Source organism: Carlito syrichta, unplaced genomic scaffold, assembly GCF_000164805.1.
Source record: "Carlito syrichta isolate Samal-C Ts95f unplaced genomic scaffold, Tarsius_syrichta-2.0.1 Scaffold288020, whole genome shotgun sequence".
Taxonomy (NCBI): domain Eukaryota; kingdom Metazoa; phylum Chordata; class Mammalia; order Primates; family Tarsiidae; genus Carlito; species Carlito syrichta.
The window spans coordinates 107,574-126,925 of record NW_007232116.1 but is presented as its reverse complement, the minus strand read 5'-3'; the positions used below and the strand labels follow the sequence as shown (position 1 = coordinate 126,925).

Sequence of the window (19,352 nt, the reverse complement as noted above, 5' to 3'; positions counted from 1 at the left end):
CTAATCTCCTTTTGTGCACTGATTGTTACTCAGAACACTTCAACTAAAAAACAGCAGTATGAGATTGAACACTTTTTAAAAGGCAAGCTAGCTCAGGGGACATTAAACTTGTTCTGTAAAGGGTCACATAGTAGATATTTTCAGCCCTGTGCTGGTCTCTGTCAAAAAAACTCAATTCTAGCCGGGTTTGGGGGCTCAGCCTGTAATCCCAGCACTTTGGGAAGCTGAGGTGAGTGGATTGCCTGAGCCCATGAGTTCGAGACCCACCTGGGCAACTTGGCAAGACCTCATCTCTACAATAAATAAAAAAAATTAGCTGGGCGTGACAGTGTGCACCTGTAGTTCCAGTTACTTGGAAGACTGAGGCGGAAGGATCACCGGAGCCCAGCAGGTCAAGGCTGCAGTGGCCGGGAGGGGCCACTGTACTACAGTCTGAGTGACAGAGTGAGACTCCAACTCAAAAAAAAAAACAACTTAATTCTGTCATCACAGCTTTAAGGCAGCCATAGACAATATGTAAACAAATGGCCATGACTGCATTCCAAGAAAATTTCGCTTGAAGAATAGGCAGGGTGCTGGATTGGGCCAACAAACTGCAGTTTGCCGACCCTGGCCCAGACTACATGCTTGGTAAGAGTAGTGACTGTGCCTACCAGAATCACTCCTGCATCCCAGAAATTAACTGGCCCTGGAGAAAGGAGGGCACTTCAACTCTGTTGAACGAATAACTGGATACAATTCTGCCACAGTTAATTATGCTGGCTTCAGAGGGAAAATCCATGAAGTTCAATATCCCCAAATTCTAAGCATGATGTCATTCCAAATATAAACTTAAGAAAGAAAGGACTGCAAACCAGCCATGGACAAGGCAAAACAATCTGTCATTCCTTCCTATCCTGCCATAGTCCATCCTACAGCAGTCTGGTCAGAGCTGCTGGTGAGGGAGATGGTTGAGCCACGGAACCCACCTCCTCCACAGCTCTATAAACACTGTCCCAGATCAGCGCTCCTAGATACTCTGGAAATAGGCTGGTCTCAAGGAAACAAATGCAGAGTTACCAAGCAAGCAGGCACAGCAAAGCCTATGCACTGAGGTATGTCCAAGGCAACCCCTAGGGGCTTCCTATGGGACTCTTCCATTCTGCCACCACACTTGTAACAACACTCACTTTGAATGTAAGACCTGGAAAGTGCTCATCATTGTCACTAACATGATCAGAACTGCTGTTTTATGAATTATACTGTGGCCAGGCACAGTGGCTCACACCTGTAATCCCAGTATTTTGGGGGGCCAAGGGAGGATTGCTTGAGGTCAGGAGTTCCAGACCAGCCTGGGCAACATAACAATACCTTGTCTCTACAGAAAATAAAAAAATTAGCTGGGTGTGCTGGCATATGCCTATATTCCCAGCAACTCAGGAGACTGAGGCAGGAGGATCACCTGAGCCCAGGAGGTCAAGGCTATAGCAAGACATGATTATGCCGTTGCACTCCAGCCTGAGCGACAGAGTAAAACACCAAATCAAAAACAAGAAAAGAAAAGAAAAAAATTTTATCTCCACTTACCCAGTGTCCTATCTAATAGGGTTAAGGTGAAATTGCAAATGCTGCATGAGGATGGTTTGTAGATATTGGCCCACAAGGAATATGCCTGTTTTATTATCCTCAAAATAAAAAGCCAGTGTTTGCCAGCACTAGAAAATTACAAATAAAAAGTTTAATTTCAGAAACTGAGTTCACCATTTATAAATACACTAAAACATAGTCAATGCAAATTTAGATTAAGCATAGGTACAGTATTTTAACAAAACAACAACTTTCTAAAAGGTCATAGGCAAATGAGTGATTCATCTCACCCAGAATATTTAATTAGTTTAAAAAGAGACAGTGAATCTTTCTTTAGATGTTAAAGCAAAAACTCTGAAGATGTAACTGTTAAAAAAAAAATCTGACAACTGATACTTCATTCTGATGTCCTTGGGATTCTAAATATCCCAGCAATGGCTGAATCTTTCCTATCATAAAAAAAATCTAAACACCTAAGGCTATTCTTATAATTGTAATATAACCAGCTTCTTCCCTGTTAATAAGCCGTCTCTTCTAAAAAAAATTTTTTACACATAATTTGATAAAACAAGGGGGTCAGTGCACACATTTTAAAAGATAGCTTCAGAGTGTAGAGATGCTAAATCAGAGGTGTGAAGATTTAATCAACAGACCATCTGTTGTAAACGTGTCATACTATGCACTGACTAAATAATGAGCATAAATTTATAAACTTGGATCAAATTTCAAAGGAGCTGATGATAAATAGTTGGGATATCTCTGAGTTAACTGACCATGAAAAGCCTGAATACAAAAACCTGAAATGGGAAAGTTCTCATAACTGACATTCCATGATACACGTAAGTTTAGTTTTGTTTTCAAATGCCATGTCTCTGTTGTAGTAAACAGTTACCTTCCAGAATATTCTCTGTACTCCTTGTCATACTTTAGAGCCTGCAGTTAAAAACTGTTCAGTCAGGATGGCTTGACCTCCACCTCCTATTTACAGATTTCATTTGACAGCCACAAAAGCTATTTTGTTGCAATTAAAGCAATGTTTAACTAAAATACAGTACCTGATTTGTGGTTTTTACATAATTGAGTAAAAAGCCTACAGAATAAAAATGTTTACATCTTCTCTGCCATTCGAGTAGAACAAATTACTAACCCAAAACTTTTTAAAAACTTTACAGTTAAGAATTAAAACCTAGTCTTCATATTTCATAATGGACAAGACAAGCTATTTCTAGTGGACTTCTTAAAAAACACACCGTGATACCTGGCCTGAAGGAGTAGGAGTAAGGCACATGTAGACATTATAGTGAGAGCTGGAAAGTGGCCCTGAGAGTGCCTGGTCTGATGTCATACATGGCCCCGGGCAGAGCGAATCACAGCCCCTGGTACAAACTGCTAATGTCTAAGAAGCAACATCTCTAGTCTAGTGGCTCCATCATGAGTTTCAATACTGAAAGTATATTAAGGGAAGGTTCACTTTCAAAAAGATAAGTTTTTCAAAATGTTCCATCATAAGCCTGGATTGGCCAAAGCTACCATTCTCAGTAGGTGTGTTGAACAGCTTTTCTGAAGGAACGATACTTGGGGGACATCCCAAAAATCTGACAGCCAAAGCTGACAGCCCTGGCCAGGATGATTTCTTCAGGTTCCAGTAGGTGAGCGGGTCACAGCTGTGTTCAAGCACTTCCTCCTCCAAATATGCAAGCACCATGTCTTCAGGTAACTTTTCTCTCGGATCTTTCTTTTTCATCTTGGCCATGAGCGACCACAGGTTCTCCTCTGCAGCAGAGTCTTTTGATGGGGAACCCGTATCACACCCATTGGAGGCAGCCGTGTCATCTGAGGTAGAATTCAGTATTTCTAGTTCCCTGATTAAATCTTGCTTGTACTGTTCTGCCTCCTCCTCTGTAAACAGGGAGGCTTTGTAACGAGGGTCCAACAGCGTAGCAAAGACGTACCTCGGGTCATGGAGAGTGGCGGACAGCCGGCTCACCATGGCTTCCTTCAAAGACTTCAGCATGGTGTCGATGCCCATTGTCTCCTCAAACAGCATCTCGATTTTCCTAGTGAGGATGTGGATCATGGGGATGACTTGGCTTAAAGTAGACACATGGGTGCTCATCTCCTGACTCGCAGCATCAAAGGGCTTCAACGCGTGACACACAGACTGCATGACCTCCCACTGGTCACAACTGATCAGTTCTCTGAAATTACACTCAACTGACATCTCATTAATTGCCCTTTTTTGTTCAATGAGTCGTTCAAGCATATGAAATGATGTGTTCCATTTGGATGGAACATCTTGAATAAGATGGTGCTGTGGCAATTCATACTCCTTCTGCAGCTCTGCTAGTTTCTCTCTTGCTTTGGGGGACCGATGTACCCGTTCACATATCTTCCGTGCAATGCTTAGTAAGTTCTGCACCATCCTCTGGCTCTTAATGGCCTCACTGACAATCAGGTTTACTGTGTGGCTGAAGCACTGCACACTCGAATGTTCCCCCTCATTCAGTGTCTTTCCTATGCTAGGATTGTCAGTAACTGTGATACCAACCTGAAGGCCAATGGAGGTCACCCAGGCTTCCCACCAAGATTCCAGCTGCTTCTGAACGCTACTGCCACTGTAGTCACAATCAACCTGTGACACGTCTAAAAGTGCTGAACAATGGTGGTCCTCACAACGTGGTCGGGCCGATGACTCGAAAGAGACCCAGTGAGCTGTAAGGGTCAAGTACTCACGAGTCTGGTTACTCATCCATATTCCAGACGTGAAGTGGATCACACCACTCTCAGCTTCCTTAAGATGTGACATAATTATCTGTTTCACATTATCATACATACCTGGGATAGCTGTCCTGGAGAAGTAAGAAGGGGAGGGTAAGGAGTACTGAGGTTTCAAGTATTCAAGCAGCCTGTTAAAGCCAACATTGTCTACAAAAGAATATGGCTGAAGGTCAAGTGCAATCATTTCAGCTATGAGACTTGTGATTTTTTTGGCAACTGGGTGAGAATCATAAAACTTCTCATTGGTGTCATCAAAGGAGGAAGCTCCTGATAATTCTGTGCTCAGTGGCACACGGATGTCCGGAGAAGAGGACCGCGCTGTCTCTGAGACGTCAGTTTTCAGCACATTGCTATGGAATCTCTGTAAGTGTCTTAGAAGACAACTGGTGCCCAAGTTAGTTGGTTTCTTCCCCCGGCTGATGGTCCGGCCACAGTGCAAGCACACAACTTTAGTGGAGTCTGCAGAGCAAATAGAAAAATGATTCCACAGCTTTGAGGTCTTTTTGCTAGTAACAGGAAACATAACTTGATTGTTTTTTGTGACCATTGTTGGCAAGTCAGTTAATCTAGAGGAGGAACTTTCTGAAGAAGCCAAAGTGGCATATGGAGAATTTGCCAAACTTGCACCTAGAAAGCCCTTCTGGCTTCCGACAACTTCCGGATGGCGTCTATACAGGTGTCTCATCAGACAGCTGGTGCCCACGTCACCCTTCTTGCCCCGACTGATGACACAATTGCAGTACCGGCACACTGCCTTAAGGCTGTCCATGGGAGCCAGTGAAAAATGATGCCAAACTTCTGACTTCAGCCTCTTCATGACCTTTTTATTCTGCTGGAAGACAGCGCCAGATTCAAACATTCTAGGACTCAACCCATCAGTCTGCTGCTTCTCAGGAGAGGACACTGAGGCCTCCCCAACATCATCAGAGGAGGACAACACTGACAGGTCTTCCATCAGTGCATCTCCAGGGTTCAAATGCGACTGTAAGTCCTCAGCCAGCCTTTCAGGGGAGGAGGAAGCTGAAGGGGACTCTTTGACCAGTTTTCCTGGAGATGATGACACAGAGTTTAGATCCCCCTCTGGAGGCAGTAAGGAAGGCAGCAGGGTAGGAGGAGCAGAGTAAAGGGGTGGGATGCCTGTGCCTCCCCCATTCTCCTGCAGCACTATGGAGCGATGTGCTCTCCACATGTGCCTGATGAGACAGCTTGTGCCCAGATCCTTCCCGTTCTTTCCTCTGCTAAACTCATTCATGCAATGAATGCAGACAGCTTTGGAGTTATCTAGAGGCGACAGGTAGAAGTGCTTCCAGACAGCGGATCGTCTTCTGGACCCAGATGTACTCTTTGGAAGTGGAAGGTTTTTCTCCACTACGCTTTCTGTAGTTTCATCATAATGGAGAGTAGGGAGGTGGGGAGATGATCCCACCAGGGCTTCTTCTCTGTTGTACTTCTCAGACATATCGGAGGAGATTTCTTCAGAAGAGACTATAGACACAGATTCTTCTGTTATTCTATCAGGGGAAGGGATCTTAGATGTCATTTTTTGGACAAGTTTGATGGGTGAGAGTATAGTGCTGAGGTCTCCCACATCTGCAGGCTGTGGCGGAAGTAGGAGTGAAGGAGAAGGAAATGAGGACACAGCAGACATACTTCCATTTTCTTGAATGAGCACAGTAGGGTGTGCTCGCCTTACATGTCTCATGAGACAACTTGTACTTAAGTCTTTTTCATTTTTACCTCTACTAAATTCTTTCATACAGTACATACATATTGCTTTAGTACTATCTCGAGGAGAGATAAAAAAATGCTTCCAAGCTGGAGATTTCTTCCTGGAGCTTATGTTTCGGCTGGAAAGAAGGCTCTGAGTCACAGCTTCCATTGCTACATCATACAGTGTACTACTGTACTGAGAGAACAAAGACCCATAATCCTCCTCATTCTCCGTTGATAAATATTTCCCAGGGGGTTTACAACTATAGCTGGTTTCTCTGACTCCTGTTTGTTCGTCACCACTGTCTGTTTGTTTCATGTCCTCTTGCTCACTTTTAAAGTCCATTCTTTCCAAACTGTGAGTGGGAATTTGATCATCATCATCTTCCTCTTCTACTTTAAAATGTATTTTATCAGAAATAAAATCACTATCCCCTTTGGGACAAGTTTCCAGGTTATTCTCCATGACTGACCATAACTACTCTGGTTGCATGTTAATATCTTAGATTAATAAAAAAGTGATCCAAATGCTTATTTGTGGCCCCAAATGTAAGTATCTTCACTTTTTCACAATAATTCCATCTTTCAGGATATTTCTATGAATATGGCTAATCATAAATATTACTGAAAAATAGGATATGTAACTCATATGAGTATATCATCTTAAAGTGTAGATCATTGCTTTCCAGGAATTCTGCTATTAAATACTTCAGGGTGTAGGTGTAGACAAAAATTTATGCAGTGGAGACTTGCTTCTTGTCTTAAAGACAGGATCCCCGCCATCTCGATAGCATATACATGATCCTTTTGCATCACCTATAAAAGATGAAATGAAATTAAACATGGAACTAAATCATACATTTTAAATCTATACTGCCATGGATACATCAGCCTCAATATGTATAGAAAAAAATCTCATATGGAAAACTAGAATAGAAAAACTTGTTCCCTAACTCTCTGCAATCCACCTACACAATGAAAGTACCATAACACTGCAAAATGGGCAAAATGTAAAGATGGATTCAAATGCAAATGGACTATGAATAAAGGACTGGAAGATCACAAATTAAAACACACAATGATTTTCATCTAGAATTTATAACCTCATCCTTCAAAGAGTTCAGCAGCGATAATCAGCAAAGCTCAATTCCCTGAAATCAATTCATTCTACCTTGTTATAAGAACTAATACATAAAATGAGAATTTAAAAAACTTTTAAGCTAATCTATGATAATCAATTCAGACTAAAAACTGAATACAAAAAAGACAATGATGATTCCCAGCATCTAAGAATGAATGAAAGTTCTGCAAGAGTAAAGCTACTTCCGGCCAGTCCTTTCTGTTTGCTCACTCAGTTGCCCCTTCCTGAGTGATACTGCACTGTGCTGGGATGCAAATGCAAGGAAGAATCACAGAACTTTACAGTCTTCAAGGAAGACAACAATCACCAAGAAGTGTGAGGTCCTGACTACAATAAACACTAGAAGTGAAGGTATGTGATGTTATAAAGGCATGAAGAAACAGGAACTGTTGGGGCATAACTGAGCTGAAACTTGGAGGATGATGGATATGTGTATGGTAAGAATAGGGCAGTTTAATAAAGAAAATAAAAACAAGTCGTCAAAAAAACCATTTTCAGCAATATGGTAGCATAAATACTATACAAGTACTCTCTCTATGACAAAACCAGGCTCTAGAAAACCTATCACAAACTTACCTTTTAATGTATTACTGGGCACACAAAAAAGTGGGAGAACTCTCCAAGGGACAAACAGTGAACTACAAACAGATAGGAGAGGCGAGTGGAGCCATAACATAGTCTGTCTGAGGGCAATGCCTACACACTGGGCCAGAACAACACTGCGTACTATTAAGTGGAGAAGCCAAACTAAACACTCCTGAGCTGTGCAGGAGCCAATGTACTAAAGTAATCACATAATTTATTTTCCAAATCAGGGCATTTTTAAGAGTCAAAGGGAGCCGGGCTCGGTGGCTCAGACTATAATCCCGCGCCTTGGGAGGCTGAGGTGAGTGGATTGCCTGAGCCCGTGGGTTCGAGACCCACCCGGGCAACTTGGTGAGACCTCATCTCTACAATACATCAAAAAATTAGCCAGGGGTGGTAGCGCACACCTGTAGTTCCAGCTACTTGGAAGGCTGAGGCGAAAGGATCGCCAGAGTCCAGCGGATCGAGGCTGCGGTGGCTGGAAGTGGCCACTGCACTCCAGTCTGGGCGACAGAGTGAGACTCCAACTCAAAAAAAAAAAAAAAAGAGTGAAAGGGAGCACTAGTGATAATATTGCTGGGACAACAAGCTTAAGGCAAACCTGCCTGGGGCAAAGCAGGATGTATGTTCACCCTAAAAAGTGTTCCCAGGCTAATAAAGATTGCTGGCTACCACCAGAAACAAATGCAAGCTGTTTCTGAAAGAAAGCATCATTCCCAATAATGAACTCTACAAAGTTCAGTCAGATAAAAACTAAAAAAGAGCCGGGTTCGGTGGCTCAGCCTGTAATCCCGCACCTTTGGGAGGCTGAGGTGAGTGGACTGCCTGAGCCCGCAGGTTCGAGACCTGCCTGGGCAGCAAGACCTCATCTCTACAATAAATAAAAAAATCAGCCAGGCATGGTAGCGCATGCCTGTAATTCCGGCTACTTGGAAGGCTGAGGCGGAAGGATCACCGGAGTCCAGCGGGTCGAGGCTGCGGTGGCCGGGAGCGGCCACTGCACTCCAGTCTGGGTGACAGAATGAGATTCCAACTCAAAACAACAACAACAACAACAAAAATAAATTAAAAACTGAGCATGAAAATATCACTAAACACAAAGAAACAAACTACCATGAGTGAAAGTTGCCAAAAGCAACAAAAGATTTAGAACACCAAGGACTTCACCTACTAGAATTACCACACACAGAATATAAAATAAGGCCAGGCTTGGTGGCTCAGCCTGTAATCCCAGCACTTTGGGAGGCCGGGGTGAGTGGATTGCCTGAGCCTGCGGGTTCAAGACCCACCTGGGCAACTTGACAAGACCTCATCTCTACAATAAATAAAAAAATCAGCTGGGCATGGTAGCGCACGCCTGTAGTTCCAGCTACTTGGAAGGCTGAGGTGGAAGGATCGCCGGAGCCCAGTAGGTCGAGTCTGCAGTGACCGGGAGTGGCCATTATATATTATATGTAGCTGTATTTCTTAAAACATTATATATAATTATGTATTTCACATATAATTATATATATGTAAGAAGTCTTTTAAAAACATAATGTAGAAAAAAATGAAATGAGCAAAAAATAGGACTATAAAAAATGAGAAGCCAGATTTGAAAAGGATCAAATAGAACAATTAGAATTATAAATATATAGAAATCAAAACCACCACGAGATACCAATTCACACCCACTAAGACAAAAAGACAATAAAAAAGATAGATAATAATAGTCTTGGTGAGGATGTGGGAAAATGGCAACTCTTTTTTTATTTTTTAGAGTTGGAGTCTCACTCCATTGCCCAGGCTGGAGTGCAGTGGCATGCTCACGGCCACCCTAGCAACAACCTGATGGCTCAGGCGATCCTTCTGCCTTAGCCTTCCCAGGCTAATAAAGTAGCTGGAACTACAGGTGCATGCTACCATGCCCAGCTAATTTTTTGATTTATTGTAGAGATGAGGTCTCGCCAAGTTGCTCAGGTTGTTCTTGAACCTATGGGCTCAGGCAGCCTCCCAAAGTGCCGGGATTTTGGCCACCACGTTCGAAAATGGCAACTCTTTTTTTTTTTTTTTTTTTGAGTTGGAGTTTCACTCTGTCACACAGACTGGAGTGCAGTGGCTGCTCCCGGCCACCACAGCCTCAACCTGCTGGGCTCCGGCGATCCTTCCGCCTCAGCCTTCCAAGTAGTTGAAACTACAGGCGTGCGCTACCACGCCCGGTTAAATTTTTTTTTGATTTATTGTAGAGATGAGGTCTTGCCAAGTTTCCCAGGCGGGTCTTGAACCTGCAGGCTCAGGCAATTCACTCACCTCGACCTCCCAAGACGCGGGATTACAGGCTGAGCCACCAAGCCCAGCGAAAATAGCAACTCTTATACACTTCTAGTGGAAATGTAAAATGATGCATCTACTCTGAAAATCAGTCTGAAAGATCCTCTAAAAGTTAAACACAAGGCTGGGTGCAGTGACTCATGCTTGTAATCCCAGCTCTTTGAGAGGCCAAGGGAGGAGAATTGCTTGAGGTCAGGAGTTCTTAGACCAGCCTGGACAACATAGTGAGATTACACCTCTACAAAATATTAGCCAGATGTCATGGTACACACCTGCAGTCCCAGTTACTCAGGAGACTAACACAGGAGAGCACTTGAGCCTAGGAGCTGGAGGCTGCAGTGAGCTGTGATTGTGCCACTGCACTCCAGCCTGGGGAACAGAGTGCCAGAGTAAGATCCTGACTTAAAAAAAAAAAAAGTTAAACACAAGAGTAATAAATTGACCTAGTAATTCCACTCCTAAGTGGAATTATTTATTTCCCAAGAGAAATAAAAACATATGATCACACAAAAACTTGTACTTGAGTGTTCATAACAGTATTACTCATATTAGCCAAAAAGTAGATACCACCCAAATGTCCATCAACTGATGAGTGGATAACAAAATGTGCTATATTCATACAATGGCAAATCATGCAGATGTAAAAAGGAATAAAGTACTAAGACATGCTGCAGCATGGATGAACCTGAAGAACCTTAAAGACATCAAGCTAAGAAAAAGAAGCCAGACCAAAGGATCATTTACCATATGGCTGAGTTTCTATGAATTGTCCAAAATAGGCAAATTCATAGAGACAGATTAGATTAGTAGTTGCCAGGAAGTGGAAGATACCACAAAATTCCTTTAAAAATTTTAACCAATCAGAGCCAGCAATACGCAAAAACCAGAATACTCCATGATCAAGTAGGGAAAATGCTAAGACTGCAAAGTTCATCTAACATTCAAAAATAAAATGGTATAATTCACCAAATTAAGAGAATAATGAGCAAAAATCATACGATCATTTAAACAGATGCAGAAAAAGCACTTGACATAATTCAATACTCATTCATGATAAAAATTCTCAGCAAATGAAAAACAGAAGAAAATTCCATTAATTTGATAAAGAGTATTTATAAACAGCCTACAGCCAACATCCTTCATGCTTAATGAATAATACTGAATGCTTTCTTCCTAAGGTCAGGAATAAGACAAAAGCATTTGTTCTCTTCACTTTCACTCAACATTATACTGGGAGTAGTAGCCAGAGTAAGAAGGCAAAAAAGAAGAAATAAGAGGCATACAAACTGAAAAGATAAGAAGGCTGTATTTATATTCAACATGTTGATAGAGGTAAAATAATTCATAAAGAATCTCCAAAAACTGGTAAAAATAATTGACAAGTTACAAGATACAAAGTTAATACACAAAAAGCTATTGTATTTCTACAATATGTAATTTTTTTTTTTTTTTGAGTTGGAGTCTCACTCTGTCGCCCAGACTGGAGTGCAGTGGCCGCTCCCGGGCCACCGCAGCCTCGACCTGCTGGGCTCCAGCGATCCTTCCGCCTCAGCCTTCCAAGTAGCCGGAATTACAGGCATCGCTACCACGCCCAGCTTATTTTCTGATTTATTGTAGAGATGAGGTCTCGCTGCCCAGGTGGGTCTCGAACCCGCGGGCTCAGGCAATCCACTCACCTCAGCTTCCCAAAGGCGTGGGATTGCAGGCTGAGCCACCGAGCCCGGCTACAATATGTAATTTTTTAAAATTCCACATATAACATCCAAAAATATGGAATACTAAGAGATAAATTTTTAAAAAATATGTACAGGATCTGTATACTGAAACCTATAAAACATTGCTGAGAAAAATTAAAGACTTAAATAGATGCAAAAGTTCACGGATTAGAAAACTCAAGATAGGTAGGCTATCAGTATTGTCCCAAATTGATCTATAAATTCAGTAGGATCCCAATCAAAATCCCAGAATGCTTTTAGCAGGAGCTAGTAAGCAGAAGTCCAAAATATATATGGAAATACAACGACTCAGGAACAGATAAATTAGTTTGAAAAGAACAAAGCTGGAAGACTTACAGTGTCTTCCACTTCTAGTCATGACAAATAAAATAAAGGAGACTGGACTTACCTTCCCATCTCAGACAACTCATAAACATGATACTTTATATGGAACAATGCTTTTCAGATATTGGATGAGAGGAAGGACAGAATGTACAGGATGGTGATCACAGACATGTGGACAACTAGTAAGGCAGGCCCTATAGCTGTCCTAGCTTACTACCCGAAGTGTTTAGGCTGCAGTACATGGAGTGGGAACCTAAAGAGAGCCTGTTGGTATTGCTGAAGAGTTCCGCTAGCATTTATAAGACATTGAACAGGTGGGAGCTACCCAGAGTTCAAGAGATCTACAGAAGGTTCCCTTATTGTCTTTAGCTGAAAACTGACCTGCATATAAATTTGAGAAAATCATCCTCAAAGAACCAATGGCAAAAAGAATTATCAAGGCTCACCAAAGGCTGGGAATGGCATAGTTTGTGTTTCCATCAACAAGAATAGAACAACATCAAACAGAGTCCTCAGAAGGGTATGAACTTAATAGTGGGGTTTAGAATGAAGGCTGTGCAGGAGCCACCCTAATAAAGCTTAAAAGCAGGCCTTAAGAGGGACAAACTAACCATGACCAACTTTATAACCTAAAACAAGCCTCAACAGTATTTAAAGTAATATAACCAAATCCTGCACCCAATAAAGTAAAATTCAAACTGGCTGACATCAAACAAAAATTATCAGACATGCAAAGAAGCAGGAAAACATGACCCCTAACTGATATAAAAACCAGGCAAGAGAAATAAACCCAGACATGATACAAAGACCAAATTAGCCAGGTGCGGAGGCTCATGCCTGTAATCCCAGCACTTTGGGAAGCTCGAGACCAGCCTGGGCAACTTGGCGAGATTGTGTATCTATAACAAATAAAAAAAATTAGCCAGGCACGGTGGCACATGCCTGTTGTTCCAGCCTCTTGGAAGTCTGAGGTGGAAGGATTGCCAGAGCCCAGCAGGTCGAAGTTGTGGTGGCTGTGAGCATGCCACTGCACCACTGCACTCCAGCCTGGGCAACAGAGTGAGATTCCGACTCAAAAAAATTTTAAAAAGGGCAAACTAGTAGACAAGGACATTAGAACAACTATTATATACTCCAAAGTCTGAGAAAGTAAATGAACTTTAGAAAAATGATGAGAAGAACAGGTTATAAGAAAGACTCATATAAAATTTCTAAAGATGAAAAATATAGTATTTGAAATGAAAAAAATACTAGATGGGATTAACAGCAGATTAAATACTGCAAAACATCAATAAGTCTGAAGATAATAGAAGGAATGCAAGATGAAACACAGAAAGAAAAAAAATAATTTAAAACCTTTCTGAATCAAAGGTAACTATCAAAAGAGTGAAAAGGCAATCCACAAAATGGGAAAAAATATTTGCATAGCATACATATATGGCAAGAAGATAATATCCAGAATAAACAACTCCTATAACTCAACAAAACAACCCAATTAAAAAATGGACAAGGACTTGAATAGACAGTTCCCCAGAGAAGATATACAAATGACCAGTAAGTATACGAAAAATATGTAATACATGAAAAGATGCTCAACATCACTAACATTAGGGAAAGGTGAATCAAAACCACACAGAGATAACACTTCACATCCAGTAGTAGGATGGCTACTACTAAATAAAAAAGGGTTGGTGAAGATGTGGAGCAGTTGAAATCCTCATGCACTGCTGGGAGGGAATTTAAAACAGTGCAGCTTCTATGGAAAACAGCTTAGCAGTTCCTCAGAAAGTCTGAAATAGAATAACATGAGATCCAGCAATTCTCCTCATAGGTATATATTCAGAAAGAATTGAAAACAGGGACTCAAACAGATACATGTATCCTAATGGTCATAGCAGCATTGCTCACAAAAGTCAAAAAGTATAAAAGTCCAGCTGCTCATCAAAAGATGTGTAGATAAACAAAATGTGAGGTTTATATGGTATAGTATCCATGCTTAAAAAGGAATACAATTCTCATATATTGATGAAACTTAAAAACATTGTAAAGTAAAATAAGCCAGACACAAAATAAAAAAATACTGTATGATTCCATTTTTATGAGGTACCCAGAGCAGTCAAACTCAGAGACAGAAAGTAAACACAGAGGTTACCATGGACTGGGGGAAAGAAGGAATGGGGAGTTAATGCTTACTGGGTACAGAGTTTCTGTTTGAAATGGTGAAAATTTTTTTGGAAATAGATAGTGGTGATGTTTGCACAACATTGTGAATATACTTAAAGCCAGTGACTTATAGATCATAAGAAAGGTTAAAATGGCAAATTTTATATGTATATTTTACCATGATTTTAAAAATTAAAATGAAACACACTTTTCAGACCAAACATTTTTCCCGACAGCTGAGATAATTCACCATTAGCATACTTGCAGTATAGGAAATGTTATAGAAATTTCTTCAGGCAGAAGAAAAATGATTTAGGTGAAAATTTAGATTTACACAAAGCAATAAAGAACACAGAAAAAGGTAAATGTGTGAACAAACATAAAATGTGTGAACAAAAATATTTTCCCATTTTCAGCTATTTCTTTAAAAGATAATATACTGCTTTAAAGCTGCAGTAAAGATATATATAATCCTTAGGACCACTAAAAAAAAAATAAATGCATAAAACATAGAGGTATAGCCAAGAAGACAAAAATGGAAATGAAACAAAAAAAGAAACCAATCTAAAAAAAACCAGAAAAAGTTGTTAAAAAAAATAACAATACTTGGTAAAGTCAACAATTTTCATTTAAGTGATATCTTATTGTCACCTTAATTTGCAACTCCCTAATTGGCTAATAATGAGCAACTTATTATATGCTCATTTGCCACTTATATCTCTTCATTGGTCAAATGTCTGTTCAAATATTTTGCCCACGTTTATGCTAGGTTATGTATTTTCTTATTAAATTCTGAGAGTTCTTTACATATATGGAAACAAGCCCTTTATCACGTATATGCTTTCCAAATATTTTCTCCTGGGCTTGTGACTTGTCTTCTCATTCTCTCTCTCTTTTTTAAAATCTAAGGTCCCCCTTACTGGTCCTGCTTCCATGAATGGCCATGACCGAGGGAAAAGGGAGAGGAACCAGCCAGTATGGGGAGGGGTCATCTCCACAACATTCCATTTGTACATGGAACTAAACAGACAAGCACAGAGTTACTAGGTGGTTAGAAGTTAGCAGCATGGGAAGGGGGAGGAACAGGTGGGGAGTGAGGGATTTTGTTAAAAAAATATAGGACCCCTCCTAAACTGGGGTGCCCGAAGGAAACTTGGTCTGCTTCAACCCAGGAGGAATCAAGATCAAAAGTGGTTTAGGAAGGCCAGAATCGTCAGGGATGGAGGGAGGAAAATCCAGGAGGTTGGGGGAGAGGCCGTTTGGCGACTGGGGTGAAGGGATGGCCCTCCCCACTGGGATCCCTCCAGCCCCTCTGGCCTGGTAGGAAGAGGGTAGCCTGCAATCCCCGAGAGCAGGTCTGGGGCTGCCAGATGCTCCAGGCAGGGAACCAGAAGGGGTTCACAAAGGCTTGCCCTCCAGGGAGATGACAGTGCTACCCCCAGCTTCTCTGCCAAGGCGCAGCGATCCTTGACGTCCTCATAGCTGTTTGCTTGTAATTTATGCTTGATCCCTGTCAGCTTCTTCTTGATGGCATTCTTTGAGCTGACATAAATCATTTTACTCAAAAGGGGTGCACACTTAGGAGCCCAGAAGATAAACACCAGGTCCTCCTTCTTGCTCTCCTTGGTCTCACGTGTTGCGTCATAGAGGGCATAGAGGTAGTCCTTGTCTGGCAGCACCTTGACAAAGGTGGCGTAGAGGTCACTGACAGTCTGGCTCAGATCACCTATCAGGATCTCCTTGCCCTCCTCCAGGATAATGTTCTTCTTGTCCTTACTCACAAAGAAGAGCACTGCTCTCTTGAGCTTCTTCACTTCCTCTGGTGTGGAAGACTTGTGCACCTTCACGTCATTGAACACTTTGAGGACACCATCAGAGGCAGCCACACCAGAGGTCATGTTTCTGGAAGTGAAGAGGAGAGATGGCAAGGAGAGCCAGAGAATAGGACGGCACTGCAGCTGCTGCTAGGACTCGACTGTCTCACTTTTTTTTAAGGGTAGAATTAATATTTTATTGTAATTTATAATTAGAAGGCAGTTGGCTATATAGAGTTCATACTTCATACTCTTTATAAAATAAAAAAATTCCAAGTTTTAAAATAGCCAGTGGCTGGTCATGTTTTCAGAAAACATGATTAGATTGATTCATTAATGGTGGCTTCAAGTTTTTCCTTATTAGCTCTCACCCACCTTTTGCCCCCTTTTAAAAAAACCGGGGTCAGGTGCAGTGGCTCACACCTGTAATCCCAACACTTTGGGAGGTCGAGGTGAGAGGACTGCCTAAGCCCATAGGTTCGAGACCAGTCTGGGCAACTTGACAAGACCTCATCTCCACAATAATCAAAAACAAAATTAGTTGGGCATGGAGGCACGTGTCTGTAGTTCTGGCTACTTGGAAGGCTGAGGCAGAAGGATCTCCTGAGCCCAGCAGGGTGAGGTTGCAGTGGCCGTGAGCCTGTCACTGCACTTCGGCCTGGACAACAGAGTGAGACTCCAACTCAAAAAAAAGCCAAAAAACACCTGGAAGGTTGGCACGCATTTGATTTCACATTCTGAAGCAACATCCTGACAGTCATCTATATCCCCTTCAAGGAATACCACACTGGAAAACTGTTCAGAGAGGGAATGAAAGAAAGGCTTGATCATTTTGCAAGGCCCACACAATGTGGCTGAGAAGTCAGCTACAAGTTCATCACCTGCAGTTTCCAAGACTTCCTGGAAAGAGGCCATGTTATCAATTTGTTTCACCATGTTGGTTGTTGGGATCTGATGAGTAGCTGTAAGAATTGATGGAAATGGATCCTAAGTGCCAGACTGCACTTCTGTCATTTCCTTAATAGTGCATTTTGAAGAGCAAAAGCACTTAATTTTGTTGAAATCCAATTTACCAACTTGTTTTTTATGGATTGTGCTTTTGAGCTTGTAGCTAAGAAATCTTTACCTAACCCAAAGATTTTCTCCTGTATTTTCTTCTAGAAGTTTTATAGTTTAATACTTAGATCTCCGAAGGAACTCACAAGTTCATTTTTCTGCATATGAATATCTAATTGTTCTAAAATCATTTGTTGAAAGTACTATCCTTTCTCCATTAAGTACTTTCCTTTATAACTGTCAAAAACTAGTTGTCTGTATATGTGTGGACTTATTTTTGAGTTCTCTATTCATTCCACTGACCTCTTCCTCTGTTTATACCTACCATATAATCCAGTCACTCCATGCCTAGTTATTTACCCAACAGAAATGAAAACCTATGTCCATATGAAGACTTATACACAAAACTTTCCAGCAGCTTTTTATATAATATCCCCAAACTGGAAAACAAATTGTGATATAGCCCTACAATAGATTACTATATAGCAACAAAAAAAAGTAAACTGCAGATACACACAACAACAGGGATGAATCTCAAAACTATTATGCATGGTAGAAGAAGCCAGACCAAGAAGCAGATCAGTGGTTTCTAGGGAGGAGGATAGTGGGTAGTGTGGAAAGGAGGGATCACAGAGAAACATTTAGGAGTGATTGACAGGTTCTCTCTTGATTGTAGTGATGGTTTTATGAATACATGCATAAATATGGCAGGGCACGGTAGCACATGCCTGTAATCCTAGCACTTTGGGAAGCAGAGGTGAGAGGACTGCCTGAGTCTAGGAGTTCAAGACCAGCCAGGGCAACTTGGCGAGACCTCATCCCTACAATAAATCAAAAAACTAGCTGAGTGTGGTGGTGAACGCCTGTGGTTCCAGCTACTTGAAAGGCTGAGGTGGAAGGATCACCTGAGTTCAGCAGGTCAAGGTCGCGGTAGTCATGAGAGTGCCACTGCACTCCAGCCTGGGCGACACAGTGAGACTCCTACTAAATAAATAAATAAATATGTCCATATGAAGATTTATATACAAATGCTCATAGCAGCTGTTTATGTATACTACATGGATATGGACATATATTTAATTAGCAGATTGTGAACTATAATTATGGGCAAATTATTTTATGTCAATTATATCCAAATAAAGCTTTTTTTTAAAAGGCAGAGATTGTCACAATGGATTAAAAAAAGCAAGACTGAGCCAGCTCGGTGGTTCAGCCTGTAATACCGCGCTTTGGGAGGCTGAGGTGAGTGGATTGCCTGAGCCCGCAGGTTCGAGACCTGCCTGGGCAACTTGGCGAGACCTCATCTCTACAATAAATCAAAAAATCAGCTGGGCATGGTAGTGCATGCCTGTAATTCCGGCTACTCGGAAGGCTGAGGCGGAAGGATCGCTGGAGCCCAGCTGGCCGAGCCAGCTGGCCGAGGTTGCGGTGGCTGGGAGCGGCCATTGCACTCCAGTCTGGGCAACAGAGTGAGACTCCAACTCAAAAAAAAATAAATAAAAGCAAGACTAACTATACACTGACTACAAATACACATTTAATACATAAAGACACAAATAAGCTAAAAACAAAAGAATGGAAAAAAGTATACTGTGTTAATACAAATCAACAGAAAACTGGAATGACTCTATTAATACTAAGTAAAGGTTTAAGAATAGCATACTAGGGATAATAAGGAACATTACATAATTGTAATGAAGCCAATTCATCCAGAGCACATAATCCCAAAGGTGTATATACCTAACAATAGAGCTTCACAATATATGATGTAAAACTGATAGAACTAAAGGGAGACTAGCTCAACTCACAATTATAGTTGGAGATTTCAACATACCTATTCCATAGTTAATTGAGCAATTTTACAGAAAATCAGTAAAGATAATAGAGGATTTAAACAATACTATTATCAAAATTGACCTAATTAACATTTATTAAATGGTTCCAACAACACAATTCATATTATTTACAAGTATACACAAAACATTCATCAAGATAGACTGTTGTCTAGACAATAAAGCAAATTCCAATACATTAAAAATAACTGAAATAAAACAAACAATGGCTTCTAACAACAAGAGACTTGAATGAGAACAACAGTAGGACAGTATCTGGAAAAAATCCAAAGTATTTTCAAATAAATAACACTTCTATATTATGCCAAATGTCAAA

The 19,352-nt window shown here is 41.1% G+C and overlaps 1 protein-coding gene and 2 pseudogenes across 1 annotated transcript; all 3 read right to left on the bottom strand.

The window, feature by feature from the left end:
- Positions 1-1,716: 1,716 nt before the first annotated feature.
- On the bottom strand, positions 1,717-6,699 carry ZBED4 (zinc finger BED-type containing 4). Its single transcript, XM_008053282.2, has one exon. The coding sequence runs from the start codon at positions 6,518-6,520 to the stop codon at positions 3,005-3,007; it is 3,516 nt and encodes a 1,171-aa protein (XP_008051473.1). The 5' UTR covers positions 6,521-6,699; the 3' UTR covers positions 1,717-3,004.
- A 9,012-nt stretch (positions 6,700-15,711) lies between these two features.
- Positions 15,712-16,211, bottom strand: LOC103255315 (annotated as a pseudogene).
- A 236-nt stretch (positions 16,212-16,447) lies between these two features.
- LOC110595218 lies at positions 16,448-17,063 on the bottom strand (annotated as a pseudogene).
- Between the last annotated feature and the right edge of the window lie 2,289 nt (positions 17,064-19,352).